This window comes from Mauremys mutica, chromosome 6 (assembly GCF_020497125.1).
Source record: "Mauremys mutica isolate MM-2020 ecotype Southern chromosome 6, ASM2049712v1, whole genome shotgun sequence".
In the NCBI taxonomy this organism is placed as follows: domain Eukaryota; kingdom Metazoa; phylum Chordata; order Testudines; family Geoemydidae; genus Mauremys; species Mauremys mutica.
This window is the reverse complement of record NC_059077.1, coordinates 74,344,325-74,366,312: the sequence shown is the minus strand read 5'-3', so window position 1 is coordinate 74,366,312 and position 21,988 is coordinate 74,344,325. Positions and strand designations below refer to the sequence as shown.

The following is a 21,988-nucleotide window of genomic DNA, read 5'->3' as shown; positions in this document are numbered from 1 at the left end:
CTAATTAAAATTCAAGTCCTTGCTCGACAGCATACAGATGCTGAAGCTTCTCGATGAAATGGTTAAGTTTTTTTTCAGTCTGGGCAACAAAGGCAAAGCAATGTATTTTTTCCCTAATCTCATATTTGGAAACTGTGGAGCTATTTTATCTTAAATGTTTAAAAAATTTCACCTGAGACAGGCACCTTGCATGAAAAATGTCAGCCTGAACAGTTAAAGTTTGGAGACGTTATAAGCAACTGAAATCATGGTATTATATAGGAAAGTGATAGGCAGTCAACTCCACAAGAATATTCTTCTTAAAATTATATGCCAGACACTGTGGAAAATACCCTAATTGCAACCATGGGAAGCTCCCAAAGATTGAATACCACATCACCGAGCAGATTCCAATCAGGCTTATGTACTTCCATCCATTTGCTGTGTAAATGCATCATCAGGCTGCTATTTTTAGTGACTTTCTTTTACAAAAGCAATGCTTTAGGAGTCCAAATAGATTGATTATAACTGCTTGGGAGGCCCCAGACTAATGACTTCCACTATTATATCCAACCCTGTCGGAAAGGGGGGGGAAAAGACAAGTTAAAAAAACTACCTTTATTTTTTTTTCCTTCTTCAGTTACATAATTTTAAACAGGGATTTCATTATTCTGACATTCAGGCAATGTTGACTTCATTAGTTTAGAAAGGAAAAAGCATACAAATGCAAAACATTGTTGGCTTAACCTGAACATACCTGCTTTACTTATTATTGACCAGTGTGTGTTGCCAGAAGGAAATGATCCTTGGCATTAAAACAGAGCACTTAAAAATATTGCTAAAAAGAAAAATGCCTAAATAATGGTCTTTGCAGCAAATAAACAGATTTTATATTTTTTTATATTTAAGTCCATAATTGGATTAATATACACATCTTGATGTGTATAAGGAGCTCAGATCATATAAACACTGTACAGGCCAAACACCCCTTGAGAATTAAACTAAACTGGATGATAAGAAATACAATACTGCATGTATTTACAAATATTATGGAGTGACAAATTTGGTCAAATACTGCAAAGACAGTCAGGTTTTCACATTAGAATGGTCAAGTCAACTTACTTCTTCAGCTCAAATCAAAATAAAGAACATTGTGTAACTGTCCATGAGTTTAAGACAATCAGTAATACAAACAGGTTGAGTGGAAACTGTTGACCCAGTTATACAGTATATACTTTTGTAGGCCAAGTTCAGGTTTTTAAAAGAAAAATTTAACATTATTATTATTATTATTATTATTATTAACAGAAACAGTGACAATGACCAGATTACACATTTTTGTGTTCATGTGAGCACATCATTCATCAAAACAATGCACTGCAGTTTTGGCAGATAAGAAAAAATAAATTATAAAATACAACTAAAATCCCTGTAAATGCAATAATGAATTCAAAGGTGTGCATTTATCTATTTTAATACACATTTTGAATGTTACCACAAAACAGATTAAAAAATAAATAAGTATGCCAGAAGGCATATGTTGACAGAAAAAAAATTACAAGTTAGCTCTTGGAGGCTTTTTTAAAAATTGTGAGAATTAATCTGAGTTTTGGTCAACAAGTCTGTCTAGCCACTTCCGTCCTTTTATTCCATCTCTCCAAGTACTTGCAGCTAAATATGACAAAAGCACATCTCTGTCATTATGGCTTTAAATGAAGCAGACTTGAAAAAATGGAATGGGCTGCCTTTTCTACAGAACAGCTGGTTTATAGATATTGCAGGCACTTCAAAGGACTGTGGGGGAAAGTACCTGATCCATCCTTTCCCTAATATCTTACATCAGTTGCAATATTACACAGAAAGTTAAGAAGGTTCCAGAAAACTACAGCAAAGTTTTAGGTACTACAGTCTAGTACACAGAAGGCAGTATAAGTTCAACCCATTTCCATTGCCTTTTTTTTTTTTTAATCAATGAGTAAAATAATTTACCAACAAGATCTAACAGTTACATGGCACATCCAAATTTTCAGTTTAAGGAGGATGTTGCCATTCAGCAGTAGCCTTCATGGGAATTGTAGGCTTTAATTCCCATTCCACTTTAAGCAGATTCACATTTATTTCCTCTTAGTGTATTTTATAACTCTTAAATATCTTCTCTCTTTTGAAGATATTTCATCTTCCTGTCTAATGTAACCAGAAGCACAACTTACATTATACAAACATTTGTATTTTGTACAAGCATCGTTGCCATTTCTACTATACTGCAACTCCATTAGAGGCACAACAAAAGCATATTTTCAAACCCAGAGTCTACTGATGATATTTGTTCGTTAGCAACTACAGCATAGACCATGCCATCAGCAGAATCCATCTAGCTTCTTCCTCAGTATCTCCAGGTAGTGACTGTACCATGATATCATGGAGAGGATTTTATGTTAATACAATACAATTTGGGACTGCAGTACCATCAGTAATACTGAACAATCAATGCAGATGTCACAGACAATAGGAAATCTTAAGGTAAGATTTTTTATTATTTTTAAATGCTTGGGCAACTATATTTTTCTTCTTCATTATCCACTTGAAAAGACTGCTTTCAACTTGCTATTACAGAACTAATCAAAAACCAGATTTATGACATATCTGATCTTCAGCTAAGACACTGCTAATTGCTTTCTAGGACAGAAGAAATGCTTTTGAAGTTTAGTTTTGCTGAAGATAGAGCAGTGTTCATTTGTACCATTTCACTGGTCCATTTACTGATGGTCAAAGAAGCACTCATGTTTCATAAAACTTTAAAGCTTCCAGAAGAGATGGATGAAAAATAAAATACGAATGAAGGACAACCAAACCAAAGCACGGAGGCACGACATTTTTGTTTAAGATGGAGTCTTTGAAAATAATTTGTGGTCATTACAGAAATGATTTTTTTTTAAATCACAAGACAGCAGATGAACAAGAAAGTAATTCCCCATGTTCTGCCTGCTTCCAGAGTCATTTATGGCGTTGAATAGTTTTCCTTTTCCTTCGCTTGAAAAAACAACAGCACCTGCAAGTGTGACAGGAAATACGACATTTAACAAAAAAATGAAAGCACAAAAATAAATCATATCTAATGCCATACTTCTTTAATTTAAAATATGCAGTTAAAATGCCATAAAGTTATAAACCACTGCAAGGTACATATTAACCTCCATTGAGGGTGACTGACACATTACTGAAGCCAAAATTACAGCAGAATCATTTCCAACTCTTTTCACCCTTTCTTTGGAGACAGTCAAATAAGCTACATAATAGACAAGAGAATTACTAATAAAAGTGACTATTATAGTTTCAGGCCAAGACAGAACAGTCGTATTAGTTTGAGAGTTATAATAAAGCATTATGTATTGAGGATGAAAGGTGTATTTTTGGAAATAAAAGTGTTTTGATCTCCTGTGTATTACTTTTCATTAAGTGCTAGTATGACAAACAAGAATGTAAATGTATTTAAATATTTATATACTAAACCACTATACTAAAATTCACTAATATTGCTGTTGCTGCCCAAGATAATTTTAAAGGCATTTAAGCACTTAGAGCTTGGGAAAGGACCTTTTTAAAAAAAAAAAGAAAAAGGTCTCAAAACAATATTTAATAATAATTTTAAAATTCACGTTCTGATTCAGTGCTGTGAAGAAACATCATAAATGAAGGGGACCGGGGTATGAGAGCAAACAAATACAGATGAACAAAAAAAGTGACGGAAAATAAAAAGCTAAAAAAGGAGAGACAGAAGATGCAGAGGAAAGAAAAACAGAAGAAAGGAGATAAGTGTTTTTAAAAATCAAAGACTAAACAAGAGAAAAAATACTGGGAGAAGACAACAAAAAGAGGACCGAAGGAACAGACAGATGGAAGAAACTACACTTGTGGCATTTCTTTGCTATGTTAGCATAAAGGAATTTAGCCCTCTCTCTAAAACCCCAAGATAAAAGCTGCTTTGACTTCCTGGATATCTGCTCTAAGGTTAAAATGAACAATGGAGAAAATAGCCACACTATCTTTTTTATTTATTATAATTTCAGAAGTGAATGGGCAAACTTTATTTTAGAATATAGGATAGCTTGCCCAGGACAGGTTTGATGATTTGTTGGTAGTGCTCTGTACTACTGTGCTGCACACTAGGTAAGGATTGCTATCCACAGTGTCTCCTCCTCGAGGTGAGAAGTGCTGTGGAAGTGACATATTCTATAGTTACTGCACTTAAGAGGATTGGTGTGCTTTCAGTATCTCAGCAGTCCTTCCGCTCATCAAGCATCAGCATTCCTTATGTTCTAAAAGGAACCCTGCCTGCTTGGTTGAGATGTGGATTTTGAAAGGGAGAAAAAATGAGGGTCATTAGTGTTCTAAGAGAGATGAGGAATCCATCCATAGTGAGAGGGGAGTGGGAGAGTCACTGTCTCAAAATATTATCCAAGGGCACTCTGTAGCTCAATCACAAACAGAACTGGGGGACAGACTCAGACCAAAGCTGGTCAGAGTTACAGGACTTTCAGTAGAAAAAAAAAAGCACTAGTTATTGATAATGAGGAAACCCACAATTAGAAGACCAAGAAGAAGCTATATAGATTAAAGAATTCTTTTCAAGAAATAGGTACCAGCAATATAATGTTATTTATATAGTCCTTATGAAAAAATAGAACATGGCAGATCTTGAAGAAAAACAAATGCACCTAAAATCTGTTCATAAATCCTTAGATTTTTTGGTCATCCATGTATGAATGGCCAAGCTATGACCTCTACAGTTTGTGCTTAGGTTCTGAACCTGAAAGCACATCTGCAGAAATTGGTTCACTGCCAACTCCTCATTCACTGAATCCCTTTGCAAGCTTTCATTCACCATTCACTACTAGCTATCACACCTTTGGAGGCATGGCACAATCACTCATCAATGCACTGTTTGACAAAACCCATGGCATAATACCAGGACATTTAATCTTAGGGTTCTGGTGATATGCCACTTGGGCTACTGCCTCAGTTTATGTTTCCAGCTCTCAGAAGGATTTAGTCTTGTATTATAGGTTCACTTAGGGCCTGTCTACACAAATATTTAGTTTGTGACAAACTGGGGCATGAATCTACCCCAGAATAGCCTGCAATGGCCTAACAGTCCATGTGGACCATGCTGAAGCTGATCTAGGGACGTTGGTTCTGTATGCTTCCTTCCCTATCAGGTTTCAGTCCTTCCTTAGTTGTGATCTATATGTTATGCATGTAATGCTTCACTAGTTCCTGCTCCTGACTATTAGTTTGCTCCTTCCATGCCAACTACATGTGGACTTTGCACAACTGCCAATACAACTGGCACTGGGCATGCAGAAAAATTCCATCCTTAACCAATCCAGACAGTGTCTCCCATCAACTTCATGAACCTCATGAGCTTCGAAGTATTACTATTACAAAGATCTCTTCTAATGGATATTGATCTTAATTGTGATAAATGTGATCTAACAGGGTATCCCAATTAAGAGGATTTCACTATATAATGCTGAAGTCAAAAAGCTATTGGTAAGAGGAAATAAATCCTTGAATCTTAATATGTATTAATAATGTTTTTTGTTGGAGGAACATACATATACATTCCATATCATTAAACAGCCTTGGAAGCTCCGATACTACTAATATACATGAACATCTAAAGTGTTGGAACTCTCAAAGCCTCTAATTTTAACAAATGTCATTTAAATAAATCTAAATTTATGTAAGAAAATGTAGACATCTATTTTAAAATCTCCTAACATAAAAGCTCTTATGGCAAGATTTAGCATAGAGCTAAATTTATACTTTAATATACACCTTAACAGACCTAACCCCACCTTCACTCAATGACACTACACCAAGAAGTAGATCGCATCAGAACGGGCAACCCATATACCACAACAGAACCTACTTCAATACAGGAAAAACCCCTCTGACTGTACACCCTTAGTTGTCACCTACCACTCCATACTGGAACATATACAGGTTATCACTAAACAGTTACAACTCCATATTTTATGGGGATCTTATCCTGAAAGAGATCTTTCCTGAAACCTCTCTTCTGGCCTTCAAGCCTCCCCCCATCCTCCAGCTCCTCAGCAGAAGCAAGTTCCTCACAGACCAGGACACCAACTCAAAGCAACACCAGCCTCTCCCATAACACCGGATGCAAAGCAAAACCTGCAGACATATCTTCACTGATATGATGGTCAATACCACAACACACCTTTCAAGATCCTTGGGTCCTACACATACCTATCACAGCATGTGGTGTACTTCATCCAGTGCACCAAATGCCCCAACAACTACATGGATTGAAAACAGACAGTCACTACACTCTCAAAAGAACTCACACAGAAAATAATAAATGACCAAAAAAAAACCCCATATCACCCGCAATTGAACACTTGTCAAGTCCTCTGTCTTTATCCTCAAAGGAAACTTGCACAAACACAGCAAAAGATAACTCTGCTAGACACCAAAAATCATGGATTGAATAAAGACACTGAATTTATGGCTCACTACAAAATCTATAACCCACTAACCCTTCTTTATCCTACGACTATAGAGCTGTTATCCGCACACTTTACCTTGAATGGATTCTTGCAAAATGTGTTAACTCATCTCTTCCACCCTTGAATTTAGCTGTGACATTTTGAGTACCTCTCCCAGACCTGAAGAACTCCATGTAAGCTCGAAAGTTTGTCTCTTTCACCAACAGAAGTTAGTCCAATAAAATATATTAACTCACCCACCTTGTGTCTCTAAGGGCAGGTCTACACTAAGGGCGGGGGTCGAACTAGGGTACGCAAGTTCAGCTACGTGAATAGCGTAGCTGAACTCGAAGTACCCTAGTTCGAACTATTTACTCGTCCAGACGCCACGAGATCGAAGTCCGCAGCTCCAAGGTCGACTCCGCCACCGCCGTTTGCAGTGGTGGAGTACCGGAGTCGACCGGAGCGCGCGGGGAGTTCGAACTATCGCGTCTAGATTAGACACGATAGTTCGAACTCCGAGAAGTCGAACTCTCCGCGTCGACCCGGCAGGTAAGTGTAGACTAGCCCTAAATGTATACAGACAGTTTACAACCCCTTGAAGAATACAATTTGTAACAAAAATCCTGCAGTGTTTAAATGTGCTGTCACTAGAGGGCCTCACTATCAAACATACTACTGAATTGCTATAAAACAATTTTAATAGCACACAAATTCTCTGTGCATTTAAGTGTTTGAAACACACAGCTACCACAACTTTAAGTATGCACACAAATGTTAAAAGTTACTATTATACTTGATAGGAAGGAAGGTATCCACAATCTGCAAGGCATGTTCTCATGTACTAACAAATATTTTATGCATTTAAAAATGTTTTCTATATGACAAAAGTTGATCATGTTTTCTAAACTTTTTGCTTGTGGGTGTAATAACTTTCATCTATTGCATAAACAGTGATTATCATACCTAAGGGAAAGCAACAGTTTAGGTTGTGAATTTAAAGAGGATTAATTATTACTGATTAACTCTGTGTGCAGAAATTCTTATTCCAGAATAAGAGTCCTTAATTCCAAATTAGCTTAATCCATTTTGGATTGTCCACAGAGTGTCCACAGATGGAGTTAACTATTCCTAATTAAACAGGATTAACTATTCCCTGTATAGACAAGCCTTTATTCTTTCCCCCTTTATTTACTGCCACTACGTCATCTTCTCTGACCACAGAGTTCCACCTCACTTTAGTCTAGTTTATCCAAAGTGTTTATAGTCAAGAAATGTATCTACCTTATTGCTACGATAATATCACTGTGCTTCTCAAGTCTCTCATTGCTCAGTCTCCTTTCACTTCTCTCTCATGCCTATCTCCACCTTTAAAGTGTTTTGTTATTTTGCTGTTGCCTCTCACATAACCTTCACTCAGTTAATTCTACATTCTTTCTTGTTGCTTTTATCTCCTCCCTCCAAATCATGTTCTCGCTCATGCTGCTCCCTATACCTTGGATAACCTCCTACCTCCAGTGTACCAAGCAGCTTCACTCTCCTTCAATTTGCCTCTAAGATGCTGCAATATTAAACTTTCTCCTTTGGCTCTGATGCTATCACACTATCCTCCACTCAGGTACTTCCCCAAATACCACTCCTATTCTTATCCAGGATATGATTATATTTTAATGAAGCCATTGTAACAAATATAATAAAGCACCCCCAAGAGATTTTCCCTGGTCTCCCTTTTTTAACATCACTCCAATTTCATTCATGTTTGATATCTGTATGCATTTTATCTGTTATTTAATATTCATATTACAATCATTCCCACTGACCTCATCAGGATTGGCATTTCACTGTGCTAGGCTCTGCACATACAAAGACCCTGTCCTGGAGGGCTTACAATTTCAAAAAATTAGTGGAACTGATCAACAACCGGAAGTTCCATTCCAGGGGAAAAAACAGTTACTAATCTTTTGTAACTGTTGTTCTTCAAGATGTGTTGCTCATGTCCATTCCATTGTAGGTGTGCGTGCTCACCATATGCACTGGTGCCGGAAGTTTTCCTCTCAGTGGTATCTGTAGGGGACCGGCTCTGGCGTCCTCTGGAGTGGCATGTGTATGCGCTGCTATAAGGGGCGCTGCTGGCTCCCCCCATTCCTTCTTGCTGGAACTCTGACAGAGGGGAAGGAGGGTCGGTCATGGAATGGACACAAGCAACAAATCTCGCAGAACAACAGTTACAAAACATTAGTAACCGTTTTTTTTTCTTCAAGTGATTGCTCATGACCATTCCATTGTAGGTGACTCCCAAGCAATACCTATGGAGGCGGGTACAAGTTAATGGATGAGTCTATTGCAACACAGCTCTACCAAATCCAGTGTCATCTCTGGCTTGCTCGGTAACGGCGTAATGTGTCGTGTATGTGTGTACCAAAGACCACGACACGGCCCTGAAGATGTCCTGGATAGGGACATGCCCTAGGAAAGCAGCTGAAAACACCTGTGTCCTTGTCGAATAAGCCTTCACTATTGGTGGAGGCACAGCCCCTGCTATCTCGCAGCAGTACGGATGTGTAGCGGGGTACTTACCCTGCTCCTGCCCTGAAGGGCTTAAAACAGCCCTGGGAGAGGGCTGTGGAAGGGAAAGCAGCTAATAGGCTGATTGGGGAAGCAGCCGCAGTTGGGCCACTCCCCAATCAGGCCTCAGCTGGCCCTATACAAGAGACTGGGAGAGGGAGGGGCCTGGCTGCTGGGAAGCTCAGGGTGCCTAGAGTGAGGCAGGGCTGGGGAAAGGCGAGAGGGGCTGGGGAGCTCCAGGCTGGCAACTCCCAGGCTGCGGGGCCTTCTCCAAGGCCCCATAGAGGCACTAGGTTGCAGAGAGAGGCAGCAGGTCTAGACCCAACCTTGCCAGTGATGAGTGGCTGACACTGCAGTCTGCCCCAGGGAACGGGGGGTAGTTGGTGACTGGCAGTAGCCCACAACTGAGGAAAGGTGGGGATAGAGGGTTAGGGGTTCCCCGGGAAGGGGAGACACCGAGAGCGAGGGGTTACTGCCAAGAGGCAGCACCCCAGATAACGGGGCACCGCGTCCGGGAGGGACATGGGGGCCGAGCGTCAGCGAGACACCGGCCTGCAGAGGGCGCTCTGGAGGCTGGACGAGCTAATTCCCAGAGACAACCAGCAGGAGACGCCACAGGTGTGAGTCCCGCATCGCTACAGGATGCAAGTGGTGATCCAGGTCGAAATCCTCTGAGAGGACACAGGAAGGCCCTTCATCCTGTCAGCTACTGAAATAAAGAGCTGAGTCTATTTGTGGAAGAACTTGGTGCGCCCCAAGTAGAAAGCCAGTGCACGCCTGACATCTAGAGTATGCAGATGGCTCTCCTTGTTGGTAATATGAGGCTTTGGATAGAACACCAGGAGGACAATATCCTGATTGACACAGAAGTGCGACACCACCTTTGGCAGGAAGGTCGGATGGGGTTGCAGCTGAACTTTGTCCTTATAGAACACTGCATACGGGGGCTCTGAAGTAAGGGCTCTAATCTCAGAGACTCATCTTGCCAAGGTAATAGCTACAAGGAATGCAACTTTCCATGACAGGTGGGAAAGGGAACAAGAAGCCATAGGCTCAAAGGGCGGTCCCGTAAGCCTGGAGAGGACTAAGCTGAGGTCCCATTGGGGGACCAGGTCTCGGACTGGTGGAGTCTTTCACGGCCTTTCAGGAAGTCATCTCATGCGAGAATACTGATCTACCCTGGACGCGAGGGTGAAAGGCTGATATGGCCACCAAGTGAACCTTGATCAAAGAGAAGACAAGGCCCTAATGCTTTAAGTGAAGCAGGTAATCCAGAATGGACTCAGAGACAACTGGATTGGGGAGATACTCTGCTCCAACACCCAGCAGGACACACACTTTGCCAGATAAGTTGCTTTGATAGAGGGCTTTCTGCTCTCCAAGAGAACTTGCTGTACCTGACTAGAACAGGCTTGTTCCTCTGGATTCAGCCATGCAGCATCCAAGCTGCGAGGTGGAGAGAGGCAAGGTTGGGGTGTAGGAGCTGACCATGATCCTGCAAGAGTAGGCCATGGGGCTGCTACAGCTGGGATGCCGAACCAATGTTGGTGAGGTCATGCTGGAGCAATCATAATGACCTATGCTTTGTCTCTCGATTTCTAAGAGGACTTTGCTGATGAGTGGAATTGGTGGGAAAGCGTACATCTCCTGACCATGACAGGAGAAAGGCATCAGAAAGTGAGCCTCTGCTGAGGCCTTGCAGAGAGCAGAACTGATGACACTTTCTGTTCTGTCTGGTGGTGAACTGGTCCACTCGGGGAGCTCTCCACTTCTGGAAGAGTGAAGGGACCACTCATGGTGAGAGACGAAGGACCTGCTGAGGCAATCTGCCAGCATGTTCCAGATGCCGGGGAGGTGCGAGGCTTACAGGTGGATTGTATGCTGAATGCAGAAGTCCACAGACGGATAGCCTCCTGGCACAGAGCCGACAAATGAGCTCCCCCATGCCTGTTGACACAGAGCATGGAGGCTGCGTTGTCTGTTATCACCTGACCAGAAAGTTAGGGAAGGAACACTCCATAAGCCAGACTGATGGGTCTGAGCTCCCTGACGTTTATATGTAATGCGAGCTCCTCTCGTGACCATAACCCTTGAGTCCACAGTGTACTGAGATCCACTTCCCAACCAAGGTCGGACCATCTGAAATCAGATAGACTGTGGGTCGCGGACTTAGGAATGGCACACCTTCCAACACGAGATTTGTGTCGGAGCACCGCTGCAGGGAGGTAAGTACCTGTGGCGGGATCATGAGGAGCTTGTCCAGGTGACACCTGGCCGGTGAGTAGACCAATGCCAGCCACATCTGGAGGGGACGCAGCCTGAGTCTCGCATGCCGGACAATGTACGTGCATGCTGCCATGTGCCCCCATAGTCTGAGACAGACCCAGGCAGTGGTGAGCAGATGGGAAGTGATGCTGACAATCAGATCGGATACTGCCTTGAACCTGGCCTCTGGCACGAATGCTCTGTCTTGGGTAAAGTCGAGTATCGCTCTGATAAACTATATCCTTTGGACTGGGACCAAGGTTGATTTTTGTTCATTTATCAACAGGCCTCGAGCTTGAGAAGTGGTTGGCAACATCTCGACGCTGCACTGGACCTGGATCACCCCTTGATGAGCCAGTTATCGATGTACAGGTAGATCTGGATACCCCGACATCTGAAGTAGGCCACCACCACCGACATGCACTTCGTAAGCACCCTTGTTGCCATTGCTAGGCTAGAAGGGAGCACTGCAAATTGGTAGTGGGAGGTCCCAACTATGAAACTTAGGAATCATCTGTGTCCGTGAAATATCGATATGTGAAAGTAAGTGTCTTTCGTGTCAAGGGTGGAGTACCAGTCTCCCGAATCCAGGGAAGGAATGGAGGAGGCCAGGGAGACCATGCGGATCTTCAACTTCTTCAGATACTTGTTGAGGCTCCACAGGTTGAGGATGAGGCGTAGACACCCCGCACTTGGGATAAAAACATAGTGGGATTAAAATTCTTTCCCCCTCAAGTGCAGAGGGATTTGTCCACGGCTCCCGCCCGCAGAAGGCCCTGCATCTAGTGAGTGAGCAGATGCTCATGAGAAGGGTCCCTGAAGAGGGATGGGGAGAGAGGGTGGGAGGGGGCAATAGAAATAAACTAGAGAGTATCCCCCCTGCTGCTGTGCTGAGGACCCACTAATCCGATGTTATAGAGGCCCAGGCAGAGAGGAAGGAAGACAAGTGGTTGGAAAAAAGCAGGGGTGCTGAAAGGCCTCCAGCGTGGATGGCCCACTAGGTGCCAAGTACCTCTGCTGCTTCCCGGGGTGGCAGGCAGGTCTCAAAGGGAGCCTGACAGTTCAACAGGTGCTGGAGTCTGGCCACTGTCTGGAGGGGAGGAACTGCCCCATGCTGGTCTTTGCTTTCCTCCAGCCCTCTCCTTCCCTTTATGGGACATAGAAGAATGCCCTATCCCGGCCTTTCTTTGCTTTTGAGCTGGTACCAGGCATGGAGATTGGTGTCGTCAGAGGCTGGTGCCAGCGGTGCACTCCGCACCAATGCTGCAGTGCTTGGAGCGGAGTCCAATCTAGCCAGCTCTAAGGCCAGTGCAACGGCCGACTCCCTAAGAAGCACTCTAATTAGAATGTCCTGCTCCTTTCTGGTTCGCAACTTGAAACTTTTACAAATGTGACACTTGTCACTCACGTGGGTCTCCCCCAAACACCTCGGACAGCAATAGTGATCACTGACTGCCATAGGTTTTCTGTAGCCATCACCAGGCTTGAAGCCCATGGATCGGGGAATGCCCTGTCCCTAGGCTAAGTCCCATAGGGGACTAACTAATTATTTCTAACTTATGCACTAAGGGAAATAATAAACTATACAAACTTTATAAGAACTATATACAAGAGATTCACAACTAGTCACAGTTGAGAAGGAAAGAATGCCGAGGCAAGGAGATGTTCCAGCACCATCACTGGTAGTAAGAAGTAACTGAGGGAGGGGGAGCTGGTGGTGCCCCTTATACCAGCACATACACACGCCACTCCAGAGGGAGCCAGAGCTGATCCCCTATGGATTCCAGTGAGGGAAAAACTTCGGGCACCGGTGCATGTGGCAAGCACACACACCACAATGGAATGGACATGAGCAATCACTCCAAGAAGTTTACCTGAATCAGAACAAACGTTAAAATATTGAAATTTTCACAGAATAAAATGTTGCAAAAAAATCTGATTTCAAAATGTTGGAACATTTTGACCAAGATGGAACACTGCCATTAGAGAATCAAAACACTCAGTTTGTGCTTAGTTTGACTTTGAACTGCATTTGCCTGAGCTGCTGCAGTGGTTCATAGGAGTTGTAGTTCGGGATCCTCATGTCCCCAATCTTCCCTATAAACCAGACTCCCTGGCCAGAATACATCGTCTGTGATGGTGCCCATGGTGGTTCAACCGGAGGACAGACTGTGCTGCATCTTGGGATATGTAACATAGTTAAGGAATCCAACCCACAATGGACAGTGGAGACATGCAGCATCTGAAACAAACTCCCATAAAGCACAGCAACAGCTTAGGCAGATGCAATTCAATGTTGAACTGAGCTAAAATGAAATGTTTTGATTTGGTTCCACAAATCGAAGTATTGCCATTCAGGACAACCTGAGCCAAAACATTTTTATTGTCACTTTTGCCAAAATTTTATTTTCCCTGCAGAAAACTTTGATTTTGTGGAAACTATTTTCCACAGAAAAAACACCGACAAAATCCCTGACTAGCTCTTAAAATTTGATTGTGAATTCTCTAGGACAGGAACCTGGTCTTAAAGCTATAAAACATAATGCAAACTTATGGCACTATCAAATAATTAAATAGCCACATACATAATAGAAAAAATTTAATTTAAAATTAGAGTATTTCATTTTTCAAAATTAGGGTGAGTGTAAATACTGCGCTGATTTTAAATACATGACAAACACAATCACATTAGTTTTGTGATATCAAAGCATATTTGTATATTTTTAATATATGTATATTTTGTGTGCACACACACACATTATATTACATACACACACAGAAAGCACAGTAAAAATACTGTTGGGCTGACAATTATAAAGTGTCCCTTTGCTAGCAATCGGATGCTTACAGGAAAACAAGCTACCAGATTCACAAGGTTAACCCTGAAACAGAAGTGGTATATCTACATCTGGCTAAACTATTCTTGTGTCCATAAATCACTGGCAGCTAGCTGTGAGAGCAATTTTTCTGCAATCTGAAAAAGTCTCTGAAACCAAAAATAAATTCTGTCTTGGCAGTAAACTGAGAGACTAATGATATTTTGGGCAAATACTAAAGTCATGCTCCTAGAATATGGGAAAATATTACAAATGAAAATTTCTGGAAAGCTTTAACTTTGTTCATATTTTCAGAGGGAGAAAAGACTAGGCAAAGGAACAAAAGGTAATTAACTAGTTTCTTGACAAAATACCAAGTTTCCTTAAAAAAAAGTTACATATGTCTGTCCTCAGTCCAGATATGAAAAATATAGTTGTACTTACATTTTACATTGCTGTTTGAACATTAAGTAATCATCACAACACCCTATGAACTTAAGTTTTATTTTATTTTTGTAGTTGTTTAAGATTCTTGAAATATATAGTTATAAAGCACTCAATACCTGAAAGGATCCCTAATGCATACAACTAATATAGTGCTGCTTGAAGCAGCTTTTTTTTTGCCTTTAATTACTAAGAAAACATAAAACCAGTTCTAAAAGGATGGTGAAGCAGAAAGTGTGGTTTAGATTCCATCGGCAATAAAATAGTTGTCCTTTCTGGGAAAGTGAGATTCCCATGTATCAAAAAGATTAATAGGAGTCAGATGTAAAGAGACAGGTTAAGATTCACTTGTTTAGTATATGAGATGCAACAGCAAAAAAAGAGAGGCAAAAAAATTCAAAGATAGGCACCTAAATAAGTGATTTTTTTCAGAGATGCTGAAGATAAATGCTTTATAAGTCAAAGGAAGCAGCAGTTTCTGAGCATCTCTTAAAACTGCCTGGACTTCATTTTTTTAGGTGCCTGAATATGGATTTAATTGTCTAACTCTAAGCTTCTACATTTGAAAATTTTGGCCTTATTCGTCATCATTTTTCCAGACATGAGCACCTGGCAATAGCTTTAGTATAAGTCAAGCCAAATCTACAAATCATCTAGTACGTCAACTATTGAGGCAAGTAGTGTTTTGTAAATTACATAATGAACTTTAAGTAGCTGCCCGGAAAATCAGTAACATCAGAAATATGTCTATGAAATATGTCAGAAAGAAGCTATGGTCTTTAAAAGTGCTTTGGTGAAACAAGGTCATAGTAGTGATTAAATACTACTACATACCATTAAGAATAATATTCTAAGGCAAATTTATTTGTACAGTGAGTCATTTCAGCATATACCTTCAGCATATAGTGATGGACTTTCAAAAGAGATTTTTCCACTGCAAGTATAGTCCAAGAAATGTTATAAATTGAGATTTATTGTAAGGCTTTACAAGTGGCCTACCTCTCCCTAATATCTCCCATCTTGATAACACTATTTGAATGAATGTTTTGGGTAGTCCTAATATCAAAGAAGAAACACATGCGAGTATAAACTCTTTGGGGAAGGAACTACTGTATCTCTTTCTAGAGATCCTAACTCAACGGGGCCTCAGTGCAACTGTGTCTGACCTCTGGGCACTACTGTAATACTTCTATTATCACTAGTAATAATGTACCACCACCTTCATGCATGAGTGTCTCCATCTGATGACCAGCTGGACACACCATTGTGAAATCACGTTCTCCAAAGCAATACAAAAATGTCAATTAAAACCCCATATTTATTTTCTAATAATCAAGGAAAATCTGTTTTATTCTTTATTACAAATTGCACTACTCAGATGGATGTATTTAATTCCCACATACTATACAGTAACTCCTCATTTAACGTCGTCCTGCTTAACGTTGTTTCAATGTTATGTCCCTGCCCAATTAAGGGAACATGCTCGTTTAAAGTTGTGCAATGCTCCCTTATAACGTCGTTTGGCTGCCTGCTTGTAAGATTCTGTGGAAGAGAAGCGACTTTACAAGGGAGCATTGCACAAGTTCCGCTTCTCTGCCTCTTCCCCCTCCCTCCCAGCGCTTCCCCCACTGCCAAACAGCTGTTTGACAGCGCTTAGGACTTTCTGGGAGGGAGAGAAAGGAGTGGCGACACAGCACTTCCCCGCTCCTCCCCCTCCCTCCCAGAAAGTCATAAACACCGCCAAACAGCTGTTTGGTGGCAGGGAAGTGCTGGGAGGGAGAGGGAGGAGCGGGAAAGCGCTGCATCTCCACTCCTCCCCCTCCCTCCCAGAAAATCCTAAGTGCTACCAAACAGCTGTTTGGCAGCACTTAGGACTTTCTGGGAGGGAGGGGCAGGAGTGGGGAAGCACCGTGTCTCTGCTCTTCCTCCTCCCTCCCAGCACTTCCCTGCCACCAAACAGCTGTTTGGCGGTGTTTATGACTTTCTGGGAGGGAGGGGGAGGAGCGGGGAAGTGCTGTGTCGCCACTCCTTTCTCTCCCTCCCAGAAAGTCCTAAGCGCTGTCAAACAGCTGTTTGGCAGTGGGGGAAGTTTAGGGCTTTCTGGGAGGGAGGGGAACGAGCAGGGAAGCTTAGGACTTGGGGGGGGGAGATGTGGCGTTCTCCGGAGAGAAGGTGAAGTGGGGGTGGGAAGAGGTGGGCCTGGACTGGAGCGGGGACAGGAAGAGGCGGGCCTGGAGCATTCCCGACAAAGTCCAAGCCTGTTCTTCTCCGGGGAAGCTGCCGCTGCTGCTGTAAAGGTGCTTCCTAGCATCCTTGCCGGGTAGGCTGTGCCTGTGTGGGGTAAGCCAGGGGCACTTCCCAACCACAGGACAGTACTGTACAGTATATAATGCCTTTTGTCTGCCCCCTCCAAAATTTCCTTAGAACCTAACCCCCTGCATTTACATTACATCTTATGGGAAAATTGGATTCGTTTAACATTGTTTCACTTAAAGTTGCATTTTTCAGGAACATAAGTACAACATTAAGTGAGGAGTTACTGTACATCAACAAATACTTTTCCCTTTCACTGTGATTTATGTACCCTGCAGTTAAGTTTTTGTAATTAGTTAGCAAGTTGTCAATGACTAATAATTTAGTAAGTACTGTTTAAAAAAAATATGCAAAGTTCAAACATCTTCTAGTATTTGGTGCCAGTTCAGATAAATTAGTTATTTTCTAGATATTAAGTTGTTAGCCGAATATGAAAACATCTGAAAACATCAATGTTTTTCCACTAAAACAGCACAGCAAATAATATATAAAAAAACATTGATATTGTACTGTCCACTTAAAAGTATTAGAGAAAATACACACAGACTACACCACTTGAAACAAACAAGAGTTGAAGCAGGCAAAACAGCTCCTTAACATGCTGGTATTTCTTCCTGCCTCCAAGACAGGCTGTCTAATGGTACTATGTACTTCAAATCCTTTTGCATAGGTTTTCCAATTGTAATTGCCATTTTAAGGCTTTTTTTTCCTCCATAAAGTTTTAAGCCACGCAATGAGAACAAAACCAACGGAGCTATTTCTGCCTGCCTACACTTTGGAACTCACCACATGTTCAACACTTTCTGGCAGCTATGCACAAAAAAATAAAGGAAAAAAGAGAATCAGAACACCATATACCATGCAAAAGTTCTACAATTCTCACGAGAGTTGTATTCAGTATAGTGATTTTAAAAGACAGTAAAATTTCTTACCAAGCTGTTAGCTAGCATGTCAAAATCAAGTATGGATTTCACTACTGTAAAGCGAACAATTTGTGTTATTTTAACTTTAACTAATGGAGTCAACATTAAGGATAACAGATATTCTAATATTTAATTATTTGAAGCCCACATAATTAAAGCTCAAAAATACTGAAGTATCTTGCCACTTCCTAGTACAAGTGTGCAAGGTTCTTTTTATAAGTAACTTGGTAAATGAAATGCTGATTAGCTCAGTACTGGAGATCAAAACACTGCCTTTTAAACTTTAATAGATAAGAACAATACATACTTTGTTTCATCCATTACTTCTACTTCTGTAGGGGCTGTGATAGGAGCGTTCGAACGGCCTGCAGTTGGGTCATCTGTATTCAATTCTCCATTTGTTGAGCTTACAACCTGCAATTACCAAAAGTATTTTAAGTCATGCAAGTGCACATGTAGGATTCTGACACTGCATAACATACTGAAAAATCCAGATTAGTGTTATTAATATATTACCATTTTAGATACTATCATGACCATCATTCTTCTAATACTATTTACTAACTTTGCTCCATGCACTCACTCTCCTGCCGCTAGAAGAAAAGCAATCTACAAGACTGACTCCTTAAACATGGCAGACTGAGGCTTTGTCTACACTAGCACTTTTGTCAGCAAAACTTTTGTTGGTCAGCGTGTGGTAAAAACAAACCCTTGACGACATAACTTTCACCCACAAAAGCACCATTGTGGACAGCACTATGTCAGCGGGAGAGTGGTAAAGTCCGTAGTGTAGACATAGCCTAAGTGCAGCACCACAGTATTTAGACTCATAGAATATCAGGGTTGGAAAGGACCTCAGGAGGTCATCTAATCCAACCTGCTGCTCAAAGCAGGACCAATCCCCAGACAGATTTTTGCCCCAGATCCCTAATGGCCCCCTCAAGGATTGACCTCACAACCCTGTGTTTAGCAGGCCAATGCTCAAACCACTGAGCTATCCCCTCCCTATTTAGGACCGATAGCCCCAGATCTCAGCTTTCTTTGATACAATTACTAAGACAAAGCAAGAACATGATGATATTAAGGAAGAAACTGTTCTGGCCATTTGGCAAGAGCAGCAGGTGAGAACACAGGGAGCCAAGGCTCTGTTGATTTCCCACTACCTAGCAGTATACTTAGGAGCTACAGAGGAGGCAGCCAGGGCATCTGCCAATCTTCATATGACTTCAGAAGTTTCCTGGAACGTCACCTTCACTATTGGCCAGCTGATCTCCAGGACTTCAGGTCAGAGAAGGCAAGATTGCACTGGCAATGCTGTGGCTGTCCCCTCCTGATTAGTGGTCACTGTTGTTACAAAGCTTGCAGGCCTCTCTAATGGTTCCTGGTTGCCCCAAGAGCAGGCACTTTGCAGGAGTCAAGCCTGTTTTCTGCCTGATGTACGATACTGCCTGATACCAAGAGACTCAGTGCAGTCCTACCCTAGCTCTGCCATCTACAGGCTCTGAGTTGCTTAGCCGCCCCCAACCCTTGCCCCAGATGGAACCAGGTGGGTCATTCTGCAAAAAGCACTCACCAGGGGTGGAAAGACTGTTGGCTGCAAGGCCCAAAGTGTTTGCTTTAAGTTCCCCTGCAACACAGGAGCATTAACTGCCATCCATTAAATAGGTATGCTCTTACCTTCTACACCCATCTTCTCCCAAACTCCTTCCCAACTTCCCAGACCATCCTGGCTTTCAGGACCCCTGGCTTGGTTTTTAGCCAACTACCATCTACAACTATTATCACTTCCCTAGCCACCAACAGGGCAAATGAGGCCATTCCAGAGCCTTCTCCCTGATTTTATTTTGGACAGTTTGCCAGGCAGTTGGCTGACTGAGGGTGGGTGAAGACAGAGTGTACATCAGATCAGGTGACCCCACCCTGTAAGGCAAAGGGCAGGCCTACCAGCCCAGTGCATAAAAGCTGTATCTGCATGATGATACAATTCCAGTTGGGATAATATGGTGGCAGGAGCCTGTAGGACACAGAGGTGAAACTTAGCATGCAGTCAGTGCCCAGAACAGCAGGTAGGATAAAACTAGATGGGACAGATAGGGGTCACCAACCAAGTCAATATTATGGTTCGGGAATAGGAAGATGGCCCAAGAGCTTATACTTCAGAAGATTCTTAACCTCTTGTGATTAAGGGTTATATAGGGAGACAAGCCAGGTGAGAAAATCACCCCTATTGTGCCATTTACTGGATTACTCTCACAAGCTGTATTACTGTAGCTACTGTGGAATTATTGGCAGAGCTGGTAGCACTACCTGCTAAGGTGGCCCCACACTTCCTACTATAAAACCCTGTTTTTAATGGCTTATAACTTTGCCAATCTTTAACCATCTGGGTTGATATTTTCTATGCCAGGTGTCTGCTTAAAAAATGGGTCCGCCATTTCCAAGAATGAGATTAGGAAAAAAATACATTGGTTTTGCCAATGTTTAAAAAAAAAATGAAGACCTTTTCTTTGAGAAACTCTAGCACGCCCATGTTTTGGAACAGGGGTCTGAAATTTCCCCAGGCGACAATGTTTGTGGAAGAGATGTATATTTTGCATCCTCATAAAAATCCATTCAATTTTGGACAAGCTACAAGCCCCTGAAAAATCGCAGATGCATGTGCTTAGCAGAGCCCTGCTACAATATAGCTAAATTATGCAAAGATTCCATCTGCTCTGAGCATGCTCTGGTCCAGGGCTGCAGGGGATGAGAAGGACTTCCCTTACAATGGCTGCTCCCAGGTGCTGCAGGCTAGAGTGAGGCCAGGCATGGCAAGTGAGAATAGGGAGACTCTCTCCTGTACACTCAATGTTTGTGCCGCTGCACCCAGGAAGCATTGAGAAGGAAGTCACCTGACTAGAATGCAGAAAGGCCAAGAGCCTGATATAGGAAGAGGGTGGAAAAGACTGGGACAAGGAGCCTGGGAGCAAGATAGAGGATATAGGCTGGGTCTGGAGTCTGGCTGGAAGGGAGAGAAACTGGGACTGGGTAAAACGGAGATAATAGTACTTCCCTACCTCACAAGGGTGTTGTGAGGGTAAATACATTTCCCACACAATATTCAGGAGGGCCATATAATTACCTCCAGTAGACAGACTGTGAGACAGGAAGACAAATCAAATTAGTAGCTGGGATGGTGGGGACTAAAATTGGTTGAGGACCACTACTAGGGAGACTAAGAGCCAGCTGGGGATAAACAGGGTGAGATGACTGAAAGCTTGTAGGGGAAGACTGAATGGATGATGAAATGGTGGGGGGACTTGTACTAGCTGGGCAAGGAGACATGGGGATAAGGAGCCTGGGGAACCATCACTAATATAAGAAGGGCATATGGTAGCAGCACATTTCAGGTAATCAGCGGAACTGGATAATGTATGGCCAGTTCTTCAAATACATAAATGGGCAGTACATTCTGGCTATAGGTGAGCAGGCACTCTCACATTCCAACTTTCACTCTGTGGCCTTTCCCTTTTCTCTTGCAGAAAGCCTTGAACCCTCAACTCTGTAGCTCTATCAGCTTTAGAAACAGGAAGGGTTTAGCTAGAAATTATTGCTCCACATGAGACAAAAGGTTCCTCATCACTTGGGAATCCTACAGGCCCATGCGCTAAGCTTGCTCCATTGCTGAATGATTGTTATCCTAAGGAGATCTTTTCCTCTTGGCTTACTGGATGAGCAAGCAGGCTGCAGTGACTGAAGAGCCTCATCAGGTGGCCTGCATTGAAGGGTGTGTGTTGGCAGGCATCCCACTGATTAGATATTTATGTCTGGAATGGGGCAAGTTAGAGTCTCCCTTCCGGTTCTCAAAAACAGAGCAAAAGGGTATTCAGGTAAACCCAGAACTTCTGTGTCAAAGTTTTGTTTTTCTTCACTGAGCATGAGATTCCCTCTTTACTCAGTACTGATTGCTTGTCATCCTCTAGACCAATGGTTTTTTATATTTTCTACACTCTGACTTCATGCTACAACCAAAAAGAATTGAAGAACCTCTTTCCCATATGGCCATAAAGAATGAAAGGTAGGCATGACAACCAAGGTTGACAACTCATTCTGAAGAATCCTTAATGCTGATGGAGCTCCTACTAAAATATCCATCCCTTCTGCTTTCACTGCCAGTGCTTGAAAGCAG

At 42.2% G+C, this 21,988-nt stretch overlaps 1 protein-coding gene across 7 annotated transcripts in view; it reads right to left on the bottom strand.

Annotated features, from left to right (window-relative positions):
- Positions 1 to 582: 582 nt before the first annotated feature.
- The window catches only part of CSNK1G3 (casein kinase 1 gamma 3), a 153,962-nt gene continuing 132,556 nt past the window's right edge, over positions 583 to 21,988 (bottom strand). For 5 of the 7 annotated variants that reach the window (XM_045020930.1, XM_045020932.1, XM_045020935.1 and 2 more), the window contains 3 exons: positions 18,128 to 18,234; positions 17,684 to 17,707; positions 583 to 3,028 (listed from right to left, as the gene is read on the bottom strand). In XM_045020930.1, the coding sequence (XP_044876865.1) occupies positions 2,974 to 3,028; positions 17,684 to 17,707; positions 18,128 to 18,234 (186 nt within the window). In that variant the 3' untranslated portion in view covers positions 583 to 2,973. The remainder of the gene's footprint in view (positions 3,029 to 17,683; positions 17,708 to 18,127; positions 18,235 to 21,988) is intronic. The other 2 variants (XM_045020933.1, XM_045020934.1) reach the window with 1 other exon arrangement.